Here is a 13875-nt window from a genome sequence, read left to right as displayed (position 1 = left end):
AGACATGCGAGCTTTTCTCCTTCCATCTATATAATATGTAGTAGGCAGGGGGTGGGGACCCCTTCTCCCTCTGAGCAGGATCTGGGGGTGAGTCTGGGGCTTTTGGAAAAGAATCCTGAGCCTGTGGCAGGGTAGGGGCGGGTCACGGTGGGTCTCCCAGTTGTTAGGTCAGCACTTGAAGTGGAAGACAGCTTAACCTAGGCCCCATTCCATTCCTAGCCACATTAGCCCAAGGTCACTCTGTGCATCATGTTTTATTTTATTTTATTTTTATTTTATACAGGCTCTTGCTATGTAGTTCAGGTTGGCCTTGAGCTCACTATGTAGCAATCCTCCTGCCTCTGCCTCCCAAGTGCTGAGATCACAAGCATGCCAATAGGCCAGGGTATGCATCATTTATTGTGAGAGGAGAGTCATGCCTATATCCTAGGTCCCTGCCACAGCCACATGCAGAGCCCCAGGCCCAGTAGAGTCTGGTGTGCACCAGCCAGGGTAAGGGCGGGGGGTGAGGCTGCAGCACGGATCATGGTTCCGGGTGAGGCAAAAATCCTGCGCCCTTCCAGGGGCTGCTGGGGGCGAAAATTATCAGTGAGCAGCCCGAGACTGGCCCGAGGTAAGGTCTGGAACTGGGTCACCTGAGAGGGCAAAGATGAGTCAAGATGGGAGGGGTGGGGAAAGCTAAAGCTTTAGGAAGGAGGACAGCCTGGCCCAGGGGCAGGGGACCCACCTGTGCACGCCCAATGGGTACGGCGCTCTCAAAGATGGTCCAGAGCACCGTGGGTTCACAGCCTGGTGTGGTCAGTGACCCCGAGTAGCGATAGTAGTGCAAGAGCCCTGAGGAGCCAGGCAGCAGAGAGGCCAGTGGGAAAGTGGATGTCAGATTCACCAAGACCCCTGTGGGGGAGGAGAGATTAGAATCCACTTCCCTGGGCCCCCAGCTTAGATGCAACCCCACTGCTCCTCACCCGGTGAAGACACGTTCTTCAGGACTGACACAATAGCAGAGAAGTTGGAGTTGTCTTGCTCCTGCTCCTGGGGAGTGCAATTCCAGTGAGAGAGACTTGAGTTGGGAGTCTCTGAGGGTGGGAACTCTGGGAGTAGGGGGCAGATTCCAGTGGGAATCTCCCAGGAGTAATAGTGTCCAGGGAAATGGCTTTGGGGAGGGTCACCCTTACTGAGCCCCAAGATCCAGCACTTCCCAATGGCTTCATCCTCCCAGAAAATCCTCTGAATTCTGTAGGACCCCAAACGACACCTCACTACCCTACAGATTCCCAAGGCCTAGCCCACCCTCTCCACACATCACAAGATCCCCTCTCTGGAAGTCACTGGATGGCTCAGCCCCTCTCACCGCCAACAGCACAGCCAGCACTGCGAGCCCATCAGGGTGACATCGTGCCTCCCCCATGCTCTGGTACTTTGTGCTTATGTGGACCACGTGCATCTGGGGAGGTAAAGACATCGGGAGGGTCCTGCTGCCCTCTCCCCTCACACTCTCCCGCCTTCACGGTGCACCCTCCCTTGCCGGAGCCCACCTCCATGGAGCTCCGCTGCCCTTCCAGGCTGTGCTCAGAGCCTGTGCGTCCTGGGCTCCCCCAGTGGAAGTGCAGCTGCAGCGCTCGGTAGGCAGGTGATGGCAGCCCAGCTCCCCAGATCTTCAGGGGGTTCTGTGGACCAGTGTCCACATGGAGTAGCACTGAGGGTGAGGGGATACATGGCAGTCCCCTCCCCTGCCAGTGCACCACATGCAGCACAGCAGGGAGGGCAGCCCTCCTGTGGTGGTCTGGCCCCTGCTGTTTGTGCGGTTGTGGCTACTCTCCAGGCTCCCTGATCCTGAGTACATCCCGACTTCTGGGTCTGCTTTGACTTTCTGTCCTGCTGCAAGGGCCATAGCTAGTTACTGTTTATAAGGAGGGTACCAACTCCTATGGGTGGCATCTTGGCCACTGTGTGTGGTTCTGCTTTGTGGTGATTTTGACTCTATTAAGCAGGGTGGGGGAGACTCCCATTTTTGTATATAGCTTCTTAGCCCATTTGTGGGTGTTGTTTTTAGTTTTGTAGTGCTGAAGGTGGAATGCAGGGCCTCACAGGTTCTCAGCAAGCGCCCTAACACTGAGCTATGCTCCCAGCCTTGTGGGCAATTCTTGACCTCTATATGGTATTTCAGCTCCTGTGTGTGTTAAGTCCTGATGCTTGTGTGCCTATGGGAGTTCTCATCCCTGGTGTGGGGTTCCTGCCTCTGTCTGTGGGAAGTCCTGACCCTAGGCTGCTGACCTGTATGGCCATCATTCTCGAGGGTCCATGGGCCTGGAGGTGCAGAGTCATAGCCTTGAAAGATGAAGGGCCCAAGAGTGGAGTCCCGCTGGACCAGGCGGAGGTCAATGTTGATGGGGGACTGGGTTGGGCCCCCACAGGCAGGTGCTAACTCCTTCCAGTGGGTGGGGCCTGAGGGAACAAGGTCTGGGGTCTCTGAGAAGGGGGTCAAGAAAGCAGCCTAAGGGTACATAGAGGACCCCACATACCAGAGGATATCCTAGCCTCAGGAAACTGCTCCCCTCTCCCTCCACACACCTGGCCAGGCCACAGCTTCCACCCCTTGTCCTCAGCACCTGACCTAGCCACCAAGTCTGCCCCACAGGGTGCCCCACAGGGAGAGCCAGTAGACCTCTCTGACCCACAGTGGAGACCGCCATCGCACACACACTGACAGGGCCACAGACCGAGATGGGAGCAGGACTGGGGATCACAGCAGACCTGGACACGGATCGAGGAACTGTCACAGCCATGCTGTCTGCTCCCTAGACAGTCACTTGGGCACAAGAACATAGGAACCTGCAGATACCACCAAAGTGCAGGGTGCAGTCTGCCTCTTGGCACCTCTCTGCTGGCTCTACACCCCTCTGGTGGCTCCCAAACACAGGCCAACCCCACACAGCCCCATTTGACACGGTGTCCTCACCACACATTGGGTCCTGGGAGTCGTAGCACCAGGCATCTGCAGACAGTGGGCAGGGAATGGAGCTGAGAGACCAGCCTTTTCCAGGCCCCCATCTCAGCAGCATCCAGGAATGGGGAATGTGGCTTAGGCCAGAAGAAGCCAGTGTAGAGCCTGCTCATCTGTCACCCCAACCATGTATCTCCTCCTCCTAGCCTCCCACCTCCCACCGGTGGCAGGAACAAAAAGGTGGCAGAAATCGGACAGCAGGGGAATTGGGTCAAGAACAGAAGGGCAGAGTCCTAGCGCTCACCCTCCGAGCCCGTCCGCACCACCAGTTGCACCGCGAAGAGGAGCATGCAGCCTGGGGGCCTCATGGCACAGCGGCAGCTTCCACTCTGGAGAACTAGGAAGAGGCTCGAGATCTTGGAGTGAGGCCGCTACATATTTATTAGCAGGGTGGGCTAGGGGCGGGCTAAATCCTCCACTGGCTAGGACCAGATCGCCTCTGAGGGGTCCGGAGTGAGACAGGTGACGCCCAGGCGAGGCACCTGGAGGGAGGGTTCCAAACTGACTAGGGTCCGCCCTTAGCCCCAGGGCTGCAGCTGCATGCAGCAAGATCTCTGGCATTAATCCTGAGGGGAGAGGGTTTGTCCTATTATTATTCCCATTTATAGTACTGGAAATGGAGCCTGGAACCAGAAATGACAAGTCAAATCCACCAATCAGCAAGGATGTTAGTTTTAAGGGGGAAAGCACCTTGGATCCCAGCGCCACTGACTTGAGAGGCAGGATTGCAGGGGCGTGGGAAGACATCTTTGCCCCGCCGCCAGTGTGGGACTCCCTTCCTTGACTCCAGAACACTGCCTTCTTTCCAATGACACCCCTCTTTCCACGGACAACCCTACCAAAGTCCTCGGAGATGTTGCTGCCCTTCCCCCTCCGCCGCGCTCAGCGCTGGTGGAGATTCAGGTTAATGCAGTGGCTCCCGGGAAGCAGGCAAATGATGCCTGTAGATCTCAGCACTTGGCACACAACTCTGCGCAGGGGGTGGGCTGGCGGGCACCCCTGTGGACTGTGCCTCTTGCCAGTCGCCCAGGTCCTTCCCCATTTAGTGGGCCAGGAGCTGTCCACGGTGCTAACGGTGACCCTGGCGCCCAGCAGCTTTTAGGAAGTTTAGCTAGAACACTCCTCTCGGGCATTGTGCTCACGGAGCCCTCCAGTCCCTGCGTAACTTGGGAAGTTATTGCACTGACAACTGAGTAGTGCTTAGAGCCCTGGAGTCTGCCCCTGGTTCCTCCAGATGGTCCTGCTCAAATCACTCCCCATCATCTGAGCAGTTTCAGGAACCCAATTCAGCTATCTCCCAACCCCATCACCCCGCCCAGTTCCTCCACCCACGCAGGCTGGAGCACTGCAGGGTCCCACGCCGTCACTGCTGGGAGTCTAGTTACCTTCTTGCCAAGCCCCAGCGAGTGCCCTACCCAAGCCTCACCAGCCCTGGCTCCAATACTTACGTCCTCAGGCTGCACTTGAAAAGGCATCCAGATTGCCATCCTATTTTACAGATGAGAAGTCCCCCAGAGAAGGCCTGCGCCCCCTTCACATTCAACCCACACTGAAGTTAGAGGCAAATTCCACCCAGGTCCTCTTTGGGTGAGTAAGGTACTGATCTCCCTACCCTGAGACCCAGTGGCTGGGCTTGAGGACAGGTCTCAAAAGACTCGAGGGGCCAGGACTGCTTTCGGACAAGGTGGACTGCACGGAGAGTCTGCTTATATATAGCTACCTGCATGGCCAGCAGAGCTTAAAGATGGGGCAGGAGTCCAAATTCCAGGCCCTCCCTAGTGCCCACCCTACCCCAGGTCTCCCACCATTAGGGCAGCCAATGTGTCACATGGGATGCAAGGCAGCCCTGCTATCTACGTGCACCTGGTGCAAATCACCAGCACTCTCCAACGTGGCAGCCAATACCCAAGGCAGTGGGGTTTGAGTGCCAGAGGAATGGCAGCACCTCACTGCATTGCTCAGCTCCGTGTTCCTCTGCCATGGAGCAGAGGGGCCTGGAAGCCACCTGTAAGGGCTGTCCTGCAGAAAGGCAGGTGCTCCCGCCATTCTCACCTGAACCTGCGGCAGCTGGGGAGGGAGGGGGGTTGGGCTACAGCAAGAAGTACTCCTCTTCCAGAACACAAGTTTATTTGGCATTTGGATGAAATGGTTCTCACAGCATCTTAAGAAAAGGATTAGTGCCAACCAGACGAAAAATACACCCGAACTAAAACCCTTAGTGAAAGGAAAAGTAAAAACAGGCATTGAGACAATGTACAGTATCAAATGCCACCTCCACAAGGCAGGTCAGAGGGCACCTGGTCAGAAACAGTGCCAAGGCAGTCCTGGGGAAGGGGTCCCTCCCAGGAGCTTGGACTGTCCCTAGTATGTGGGGTGAGCAGGGGCAGTCTCCTACAGGAACACGTCTCAGCAAAGGCCACTCCTCTTCATCAGACCTCAGAGGGGAAATCTCGCAGAGGTGGCAGAGGACAGGTAAGAACAAATGGGCACACCCCAGCTCTCCTTGCTTCCCTCACAACTGTTCCCGGCAAGAGCATGGCTCCCGGAGCCAGAGCAGCTGGTGGTCTGAGCAGCCCTGCACACAGGCCTTCTGCCAGCCTCAGGATGGCAGTGGGTTAAGCATCTGGTGCCAGGCCTGGGTACCGTGATGCTTCCCCAACTGAGAAACACCCACTGGCAACCCTGAGAACACTCTTGCCAGCCCTGAAGCAAGCACACCTCTGCAGTCCCCACAGTCCGTTTCGGGTCTCTCTTCCTCACTGCCCCCCCTACCTGCCTGCTTGGCTCTAACACTCCTCCGGTCCCCAGAGCAAGCTTCTTAGTCCCACACCCACTGCGCCAGCTGCCCTGCCCTGCACATTTCTGAGGCCTAGGAGGCCCCCTCTCAGTTGCTGGAGGTAGGTCCCAGTGGAGCTTTGCTGGAGTGGTCCTCAGAACCCTCTTGGGGCTCTCAGAACCTGTGTACAGAGGCCTGCTTTATTCTCTGGTGGACATAAGGACCTCACGGCCATAACGTCATTCTAAGCAGCAGCCTTTTGGCAAGGGAGGCATACACTGTAGCATCTGGTTCCTATGGGCCGAGCCCAGGGACAGGCTGTTCAATAACAAAAACATACCTCCAGTCAGCTCTTGGTCAGAGCTTATGTCTGGGCAACTTGAGATCCCCTTTTACAAAGTGCCTGCAATTGGGCTGAGCTCCACAGAACCAAGTGTGTCAATGACTTTTCCCCACTGATATTCCTTAGTGGGATAAGGCTCTCTCACGCAAGGATCATGGGCGAAGAGCAGGATTTTAGGCACAGTTCCATCCCAGTGGAGCCCAAGACAAAATGTCAGAGCTGGAGCAGCAGGGCCCTGCCCCACTCTGAGTTCCTATGAACTACCACCTGCAAACATTTGGCCATATACAGACACGCACAGACACACACACACACAAAAGAAGAGATCCAGACATTCAACGTAGAAAAGATATGATGTGCTAAAAATCGCACAGAACCCGCTTAATCTCCAAACCTCAGAAATGGTAAAGGCCTGTGTTAGGCCTCAGGGACCCTCAAGCAAAAGGCCCCCAAGCACCTAAGGCTGCTGAGGGAGGGAGGCGTGCATGCAGCCACCAGGTACTGGGCTCTAGTGGTGGCAGTGGTGCAGGAAGTGGACTTTCAGGAGATGGACACAGCCTGGGATACTCAGTTCAGCCACCCCTTCCTTGAAGGAAACAACCCTTTATGGCACAAATGTGGGGTGGGGGCAGACCAGACCCAGGGGCCATCCAACAAGAGGTGGGGCCCAGAAGGTGGGGCACAATACCAGTTTAGCCCCACATCTTCAATGGGGGTGCAGAGCCTACTCCAGGGGGAGCCATGCACAACAGTGTTGGGGAGAGATGGGAGGGCTGGGCTCAGGCCTCCCGCCACACAGCTGGGTTCTGTGAAAGAAGATGCAAGTTTTCAACCTTCTTCTCAGGGCCCTGGTCTTTGATGTTCACAGCTGAACCTGGAAGGGCCACTCCCAGAACAGCCAATGTAGCACATCTAAGGCTGTCTCCCTGGGAGCATACCCACTGCCTCAACAGTACTGACTGTTCACAGATGGCCCCGGCCCAGCCCTACCCCTGGGGCCTTCTGTTCCCATAGTGCCTGCTCTTCCCTCCTCCTGAAATGTGTGGTGTGGGCACACACCATCATTCTTCTGCCATTTAAAGAGACACTGACCCAAAGCTGTGCATGTTTGTGAAGCCCTCAAGGAAACTTGGTGCGGGTGCTTGCCCCTTGGACAGAGGCAGCTGCGGTCTCTATATACACGCACACCAGCTGGTGGGTGTGCGGCAGTGGAGCAGGGTCCAGGCTGCAGCAGGGCCCCTTCAAGTGTCCCACAGGGACTAGTGTTTTCTCGACAGCAAACAGGTACTCTCAGCCCATTGGAGTCATGGGCTAGGCTGTCTATACTACAGTATTGAGGGAGCCAAGACTGGGGCGGCCACCTCCTGGTGATGCCTCTGCGGCTGGGGTGTTCCCACTCTGAGTAGGGTCAGGGGGCATGAGCAGGACACTGCTGCTGTCTGCAGAGTCTTCCAGGTCTGCCAGGGAGGTCTCCAAAGGGGGCAGAGGCTGTTCCAGGCACTGAGGCAATGCACCTTCACTGCTACCATCCCCTGGAGTTGGCGGGCCAGCCTCTACAGGATCAAAGGCATCGTCATCTGCAGGAGAAAGGGGCGTCAGAGGTTAAGTGAGGGCCGGGCAGATTGGGGACACTTCTTCCTGAACACTCCTGCCACTGCTGTGTGGTAAACATGCCCCAATGGCCCACCCTGGACCTCAGATTCTGGAGGGGAGCCCTCCCCACAGGGGCTTTACTATGCACACCACTCCCCGTGGTCTGCTCCTTTCCAGGCTGGCATCTGGTTTGTGCAAGGTGAGGGCACAGTCTCAAAGCAGACAAGGCTCTGTTCAGCCACCGTGGAGTGGTAAGGCAAGATGCAGCAAGAGTCATCAGAACAAAGGGAGGCCAAAGGGAAACCACCCGAGACTCAGCAAGGAGATGGCAGCAGGTGATGCCAGGGAGTTACTGGGCCCCGAAAGGTGGAAGAACATTCAGGGCCACAGAGGGAACATGGCAGGCAGAGCACAGGAGACTGGGTCAGAGCAGGCAGCATGAGTATGTGAAGAATGTGCTGAGAGAAGCCTGGAAGCAGCAGCTCTTTCCTTCACCCAGCGGGCTTCTTACTACGTTGGGCAGCTTCTGCAAGCAGGTGCCACAAGCTGCCAGGAGCATAGCCCTCCCCTGACTAAGTCATCGCAGCCTCCCTGCGCTGGGCCTGCAACAGCCCTTGCAGAAAGCTTGTGCTACCTTGGTACCTCTGTGACAATCTGAGCCCTGATGACAATCAGGGCTCAACTCATACAGCAGTGCCAGGCTCGGTATGCCCAGTGTGCTGAATGGGAGCGTGCAAGGAGCTGGTGTCTTGGGGTGGCACTGCCCACAAGGCTACTACAGGGTTGTGTTAGAGGGTGTAAGGCACAGGAAAAAGGATGGGACATTTGTACTACATCCAAGGACAGAGACTAGCAGTATGTGTGGGGACCTAATTGGTTCTTCTCAGCTGCACAGTCCTGAGAGGAGCAACTTCCAGGGTCAGATGGGATGTGACTCCAGCAATTGGTCACAACACAAGAACCAGTACTTTCCTCCCACCTCCCAGAGCTGCTTCCTGTTATGTCACAACAGTGTTTCTCAGCCCACCACGTGCACGTTTTTTTCGCCAAGTGAGTGGCTCCTGGGCCTGCGCCATAACCAGTCCTGTCCCAATGCTTGGTTTCCCATCCCTTCACAGAGCCAGACTGACTGGGCTCCAACAGCTGCTAGGAGGGAGGTAGAGAGGGATGTAGAAGAAAGAGGATCTCAGACCTCCCCAGGATTCTTGACATAGATATGGACAGAGGAAGCAATCAGGACAGGTGAGCAAGCCCCTTCTGTAAGGGTAATACTGGGAAAAACCCTAAAGCAAAAGCCTAAGAGAAGGCCAGAAAAAAGTAGGGGCCCCAGGCCTCCCAATCTGGGGAAGACCTGTGCCCTGATGACTCCATCTTCCCTTCCCCTGGGGTGGGCAGGCACCTGCAGGATCGTAGAACACACTGTCCGGGTTGATCGAGGCCTCATAGGGTGGTGGTGGGTCATCGGGCTGGTCGATATCCGGGTACTTGTAAGCTGTGTAGGGAGGCGGAGGGTCGTGGAAGTGGAAAGTCCCGCCTTCCCCATCATCAGAAAGATGGAGTGGGGTGAGGCCAGTGCCAAACCTGTCTGGGCCGTAGTCAAAGCCAGGGATCCTCCGGCCAAGGTTGAAGTGGTGTACTGGGCCGTCGAAAGTGAGAAATACAAGCAGAGGTGTGTGACTTGGAGGCAGGCAGCCTCGTTCCTGAGCCCTCTTCCTGAAGTTGGGTCTACTGTCTCAAGTACCACACACCTATAAGCAGGTTGCCCACCTGTTGGCCACCATCTAACATGTCACACAAGAACTCTAAGCCTGACTCTCTTGTCTCCAGGTCCCTCTACCAGCGTCCACACTGGAACCCACAGGCAACCTGTCACTTTGTCTTGCCACTTGTACTGCAACATTCTCCAGCTCTAATGTGCTTCTGCTTTTCTAACCCACAAGGGCCTTCAGTTCGGCTCACTCTGGAGCTCAGTGAGCATTAAGGACAGTCAAGGTGAACACTCCCACTCATGGACAGAACACCAGCACCCCAGCCATGTGACACCTTCAAACCCAACTTGGATGCCCTGGGAGTACCAGGGACCCCGTTACAGCAACAGGAAAGATCCCCTCCAGTTGCTATCATCTGCCCTCAACTCTCCCATACTGAGACAGGCCTTCTAGTTGAGCCTGGTGCACTATCGAGGAACTTAGGCTAAGGAGGGTAAGATACACTACCTAAGCTGTCTAATTGCCACGGTATGTGGGGATCCTATGCTGGCAGGCCCACTGAAAGGTGATACCACTACCTGAATGAAAAGTGCTGCCCTCAGAGGTGTGAATGTTTGGAGGGTGGAAGGACTGCTTAACTTCACATCCTGGACAGCTCTTCTTCCCCAAGCATATGCTCAGCCTGCAAGCAGGCGCACAGCTGGAAAGGCTGCCACTGCTCCCCGATATTTGGGAAAGAACCCATCCCCTCCTCCTTTCTAATTCTTACCAGGATAACTGCTGGCACCTCAGCTTACATTAGACTGCACCTTAGAGTGACACAAGCCAGGACAGGGGAAACTAGAGATCTGGGACAGGGTGGAAACCATGGCCCTCAGTGGGCACTCACAGTTTGCTCCAATCAGTGACTCGATGCGCTCCCGGCGCCTCTGGCGCAGCCGGTGGACCATGAAAAGCAGCAGCGAGAGGATGAGGAAGGACGAGATGCAGCTGACCACCAAGCGCATACCGCTGGCCATGGAGTCAAACAGGTTGTTGCCATCTGTGAGGTGGGCAGGAATGAAACCTACCACTCAGAAAAGGAGCTTGAAAGGTGGGGGTGCACCTCAGCGGTGGAGCATCTGCCTAGCACAAGTGGGTCCTGAGTTCCATCCCCAGTCAGAGAGGTGTTGCACTACAGTGTACTGTTGTACTTGATAATTTTAGGACAGAAGGCAAAACAAAACCACTCAAAATCAAGAATAATGTGACGACAATGGAAGCAGAGAAGGGAACACGGTTGTTCAGAAGGATGTTTCCACATGACAGTCCATTGTGGAGCACCCTCACCTTGCTCTGGGATGCTGACTGCCTCAGGATGGCTCAGGCTCATTAGGTAAGGAGCACTTTTCTTTGAGGAGCTACAGGGCTCGGTGACTGCTGTGTGTAATGCCCCTCTAACTGTCACTGTCCAAGAAGTGAAGACTTCTTTCCCAGGACTGGCATTTCTAGAAGGCTGAGGATGAGCAGCTCTGTGTGCTCAGGTGAAAGGCTGCACACAATGTCGCCATCCCTGCCTCAGACAAGACCTAAAGCATTCTCAATTATGCCCAGAGCCCCCAAAACACCAATGCAAGAATCAGGGAGAAAGGCAAAGCCTTCCTAGCTTTTCTGTTCAAGACTAGTAGCTCTACAATGGGTTACCCATTGAGAACACGCCAGGGTGAAGCCAGGCAGCTGCCCTGTCTCACAGCGGGCCAGGGTGTCCCTTCATGGAGACGCTGGGAGGCTTGAAGTGGGTGTGACATCCCTGTGCAGCTTAGTCACAGGCAGCAGCTACAGGGAGGACAGGCTGCAAAAAAGAAGCACGAGGGCTGGGGAACCCAGTGAAGAGGTGCCTATGGCATAAACAGAAGAAAATGACAAGAGTCTGGGACAGTGACAGATGGGAGGAAGTGACAGCACAGGGTAAATCTGGGTCTCAGATTTACCATGATTCATTGATGGACAGGGGGAAAGACAGGGAACACCTGCTGCTGCCACATGGGCCTCCAACAACTGCTGGGGACAAAGCATACAAAGGATAGTCACTCGGCACGGTGCAGTGAAGCACCTGAAAACCCAAGTGCTGACCCTCCCTGTGCATCACACTCATGCGGGTAGAAGAGGGGCTAGGGTGGTCCCAGCTCTACCTGCCTGCTCAGGGAGTGTTGGGGAAAGGGGCCAGGTAACCAATCTCCAGCTGGGCTAAAGCCAAGAAGCAACAAGTGCAAGCTGTAGCACTTTCCCCGGCCCTTCCAAGGCCCCCTCTGCCTTCAACCCTTTTGGTGGTCAGCACTTGGGGAGGAGGTGCAGCTGGCATTCAGTAATTCAGGCCAGGGATGCTGCTCAACGTCCTAATGCACCTGGACAGAGACTTCCATACATCTGTCAGTATGTCAACAGTGCCACTGAGGTGGACACTCTCTCTTGCCCTGGTGCACACTGTGGCCTGACATGCTCACTATGAGCTGCTGCTGATAAGAGATATGATATATGTGATATGTATGAATAGTACCAAGAAGGAGACTCGTACTAGTCAAGTTCCTACACCATGATTGGCATTTCCATGAACTCTCAATCTAGATGACACTAATTCACATGAAGTCACAGAATGATTAACTAGGAGGTGACCCCAGGCTTATCTGCCTCCACAGACCAAAGGGAGAGGCCAGGCAGGCTTCAGAGGGACAATGAGCCCACTGGCTCCTGGAACCAGGAGGACCCCATGTAGGCAGGGACCCTGCTAAGCTTCAGAGAGATCTAGGTGCCAGGGGTATAGTTCAAGGGTAGAACATTTGACTGCAGAAAGACCTAGGCCTGGCTGCTTCTACAACAGCCTTTGCAGGCAGGTCTGCAAAGGGAAGCCCCAAAAAGATAATTCATAACCCAAATGGAAGTTGGTGGGCTCTTGCCCACCTTTACCTGCTGGCCCAGTTTGTTCCATACTAACAGAGAAGGTCAGAACTTGCTCTTGCCCTCTTTCCATGGGGTCAGAAAGCATCTCCAAAAGCTGTAGCTGTTGCCTGCAACATTTGTGCTACAGGCATGTAAAAAAGAAACATCCTCTCCCCAATTAGCTGTTTTATTGATACTCATCCAGAAATATGTTTTGTTTTGTTTTGTTTTTTTACTTTTTTTAGTGTGTCTTTTCTTGAGACAGGGTCTTATTATGTAGTTCAGGCTGGCCTCGAACTTGCAGTGATCCTGTTGCCTCAGGCTCCCTGTGCTGGGATTACAGGCATGCACCACCACATCTGGCTTTTCTTTTTGAGACAGGGTCTCATTATGTAGGCTGGCCTTAGACTCACTATGTACCCTGGGCTGGCCTTGAACTTGCAGAGATCCTCATGCTTCAGCCTTCTGAATGCTGGGATTATAGGCAGGTGCCACCATACCTGGCCCAGAAACATTCCATCCCCGTCTATGGGAGAAAGTCTATTAGTCCAAGGGGCTGGTGATGCATCTGTCAATTGGAAGCCAGCTCAAAATTCCCAGGGGATCACCTACAGAAGCACCCCCCTTGAAATGACTAAATTCTAATCAGTTTTAAAATAAACCCAAGGACACAGTCAAGGTCCCAGACTGTCCCTCCATGATGGAGACTAGGAAAAAGCATCTCCTAGAACCAAACCTCCTAGAACCAAACCACCTACAAAGCTCCTGTCCCAGGAGCTGAAGCCAGTCCCAGGGATTCTAGGGGACCCATGACAAGGCTATTTCCTGCGTGGGTTCTGGAGAGTATAGGTGGGGCTATCTTCTGTCTTCCAGCTACCCCTGGGACCCCAGAGAGAAGAAATATCCTGCTGGGGTACATGTTGTACCCCAGGCAGCAGCCCAACCAGTGCATAAAGAACTCCAGTAATGAGGAGCTCACAGTTTCACTGAGCTTCGTTACATGGTAACAGGTGCACAATCTACCAGACATAGCAGGTACAGAAGATCTACAGCAGGTATAGAAGCCCCACTGCAGGCTTCATTATACTGCCAGCTGCAGCAGTGGGAACCACAGTCTGGCTCAGCTCCCGGGGTCTTGACACATCAGGCTCCCTCAAAGCACCAGTGCGGCAGGGGAGGTGTAAGAGCTCCAAGCACTCCATGCCTTGGCCAGAACTTGGTGCTATGAATTTTACCATTTTAGTCTTTTTGTTGGGTCTGGTACATTATGTGGATTTGTTTCTCTAATGACCATTATCACTGTGAGTTCAAGGCCAGCCTAAACTACATGGCAAGACCCTGTCTCAAGACATTAAAAAAAAAAAAAAAAAACCACCCAAATCCTTTCAGTGACCTATGAGGTCATCCTTTCTTCACCAGCCCAGAGCTTTAGAAGGGCAGAAAGGTTTTGGGGGACTGGTCCAGGCCATCACACATAGGCTCACTGCACAGCACGGCCTTAAGACTTTGCTCCCCACACTTTAAGCAGTTCATG

General features: G+C 54.6%; 2 protein-coding genes across 8 annotated transcripts in view; both read right to left on the bottom strand.

The window, feature by feature from the left end:
• Positions 1-290: 290 nt before the first annotated feature.
• LOC102014185 (carbonic anhydrase 15-like) lies at positions 291-3339 on the bottom strand. 4 transcript variants are annotated; one of them, XM_005391793.2, is made up of 8 exons: positions 3249-3339; positions 2960-2995; positions 2275-2469; positions 1536-1696; positions 1352-1444; positions 966-1032; positions 728-894; positions 291-635 (listed from the first exon to the last, which is right to left on the bottom strand). In XM_005391793.2, exons 1-8 carry the CDS (start codon positions 3310-3312, stop codon positions 420-422), a joined length of 999 nt encoding a protein of 332 aa, XP_005391850.1. In that variant the 5' UTR covers positions 3313-3339; the 3' UTR covers positions 291-419. The 4 variants fall into 4 exon arrangements, with proteins under 4 accessions (XP_005391850.1, XP_005391853.1, XP_005391854.1 ...); XM_005391796.2 differs by having other exon boundaries at positions 2275-2445; XM_005391797.2 differs by lacking the exon at positions 2275-2469.
• A 1775-nt stretch (positions 3340-5114) lies between these two features.
• Positions 5115-13875, bottom strand: part of Dgcr2 (DiGeorge syndrome critical region gene 2) — an 81331-nt gene continuing 72570 nt past the window's right edge. For all 4 annotated transcript variants that reach the window (XM_005391789.2, XM_005391790.2, XM_005391791.2 and 1 more), the window contains 3 exons: positions 10315-10467; positions 9116-9352; positions 5115-7700 (listed from right to left, as the gene is read on the bottom strand). In XM_005391789.2, coding sequence (XP_005391846.1) covers positions 7444-7700; positions 9116-9352; positions 10315-10467 — 647 coding nt within the window. In that variant the 3' untranslated portion in view covers positions 5115-7443. The remainder of the gene's footprint in view (positions 7701-9115; positions 9353-10314; positions 10468-13875) is intronic.

The sequence above is a fragment of the Chinchilla lanigera genome, unplaced genomic scaffold, assembly GCF_000276665.1.
Source record: "Chinchilla lanigera isolate Chin_1 unplaced genomic scaffold, ChiLan1.0 scaffold00041, whole genome shotgun sequence".
In the NCBI taxonomy this organism is placed as follows: domain Eukaryota; kingdom Metazoa; phylum Chordata; class Mammalia; order Rodentia; family Chinchillidae; genus Chinchilla; species Chinchilla lanigera.
This window is presented reverse-complemented; position numbering and strand designations above follow the sequence as displayed.

Bases quoted from the DNA above. Each gene is read 5' to 3' on its own strand.
- LOC102014185 (XM_005391793.2), bottom strand. From the start codon at position 3,312: ATGAGGCCCCCAGGCTGCATGCTCCTCTTCGCGGTGCAACTGGTGGTG. The intron at 1,445-1,535 runs GTGGGCTCCGGC...TTACCTCCCCAG, and splicing joins GGCAGCGGAGCTCCATGGAG to ATGCACGTGGTCCACATAAG. The intron at 636-727 runs GTGGGTCCCCTG...TTGCCCTCTCAG, and splicing joins TACCCATTGGGCGTGCACAG to GTGACCCAGTTCCAGACCTT.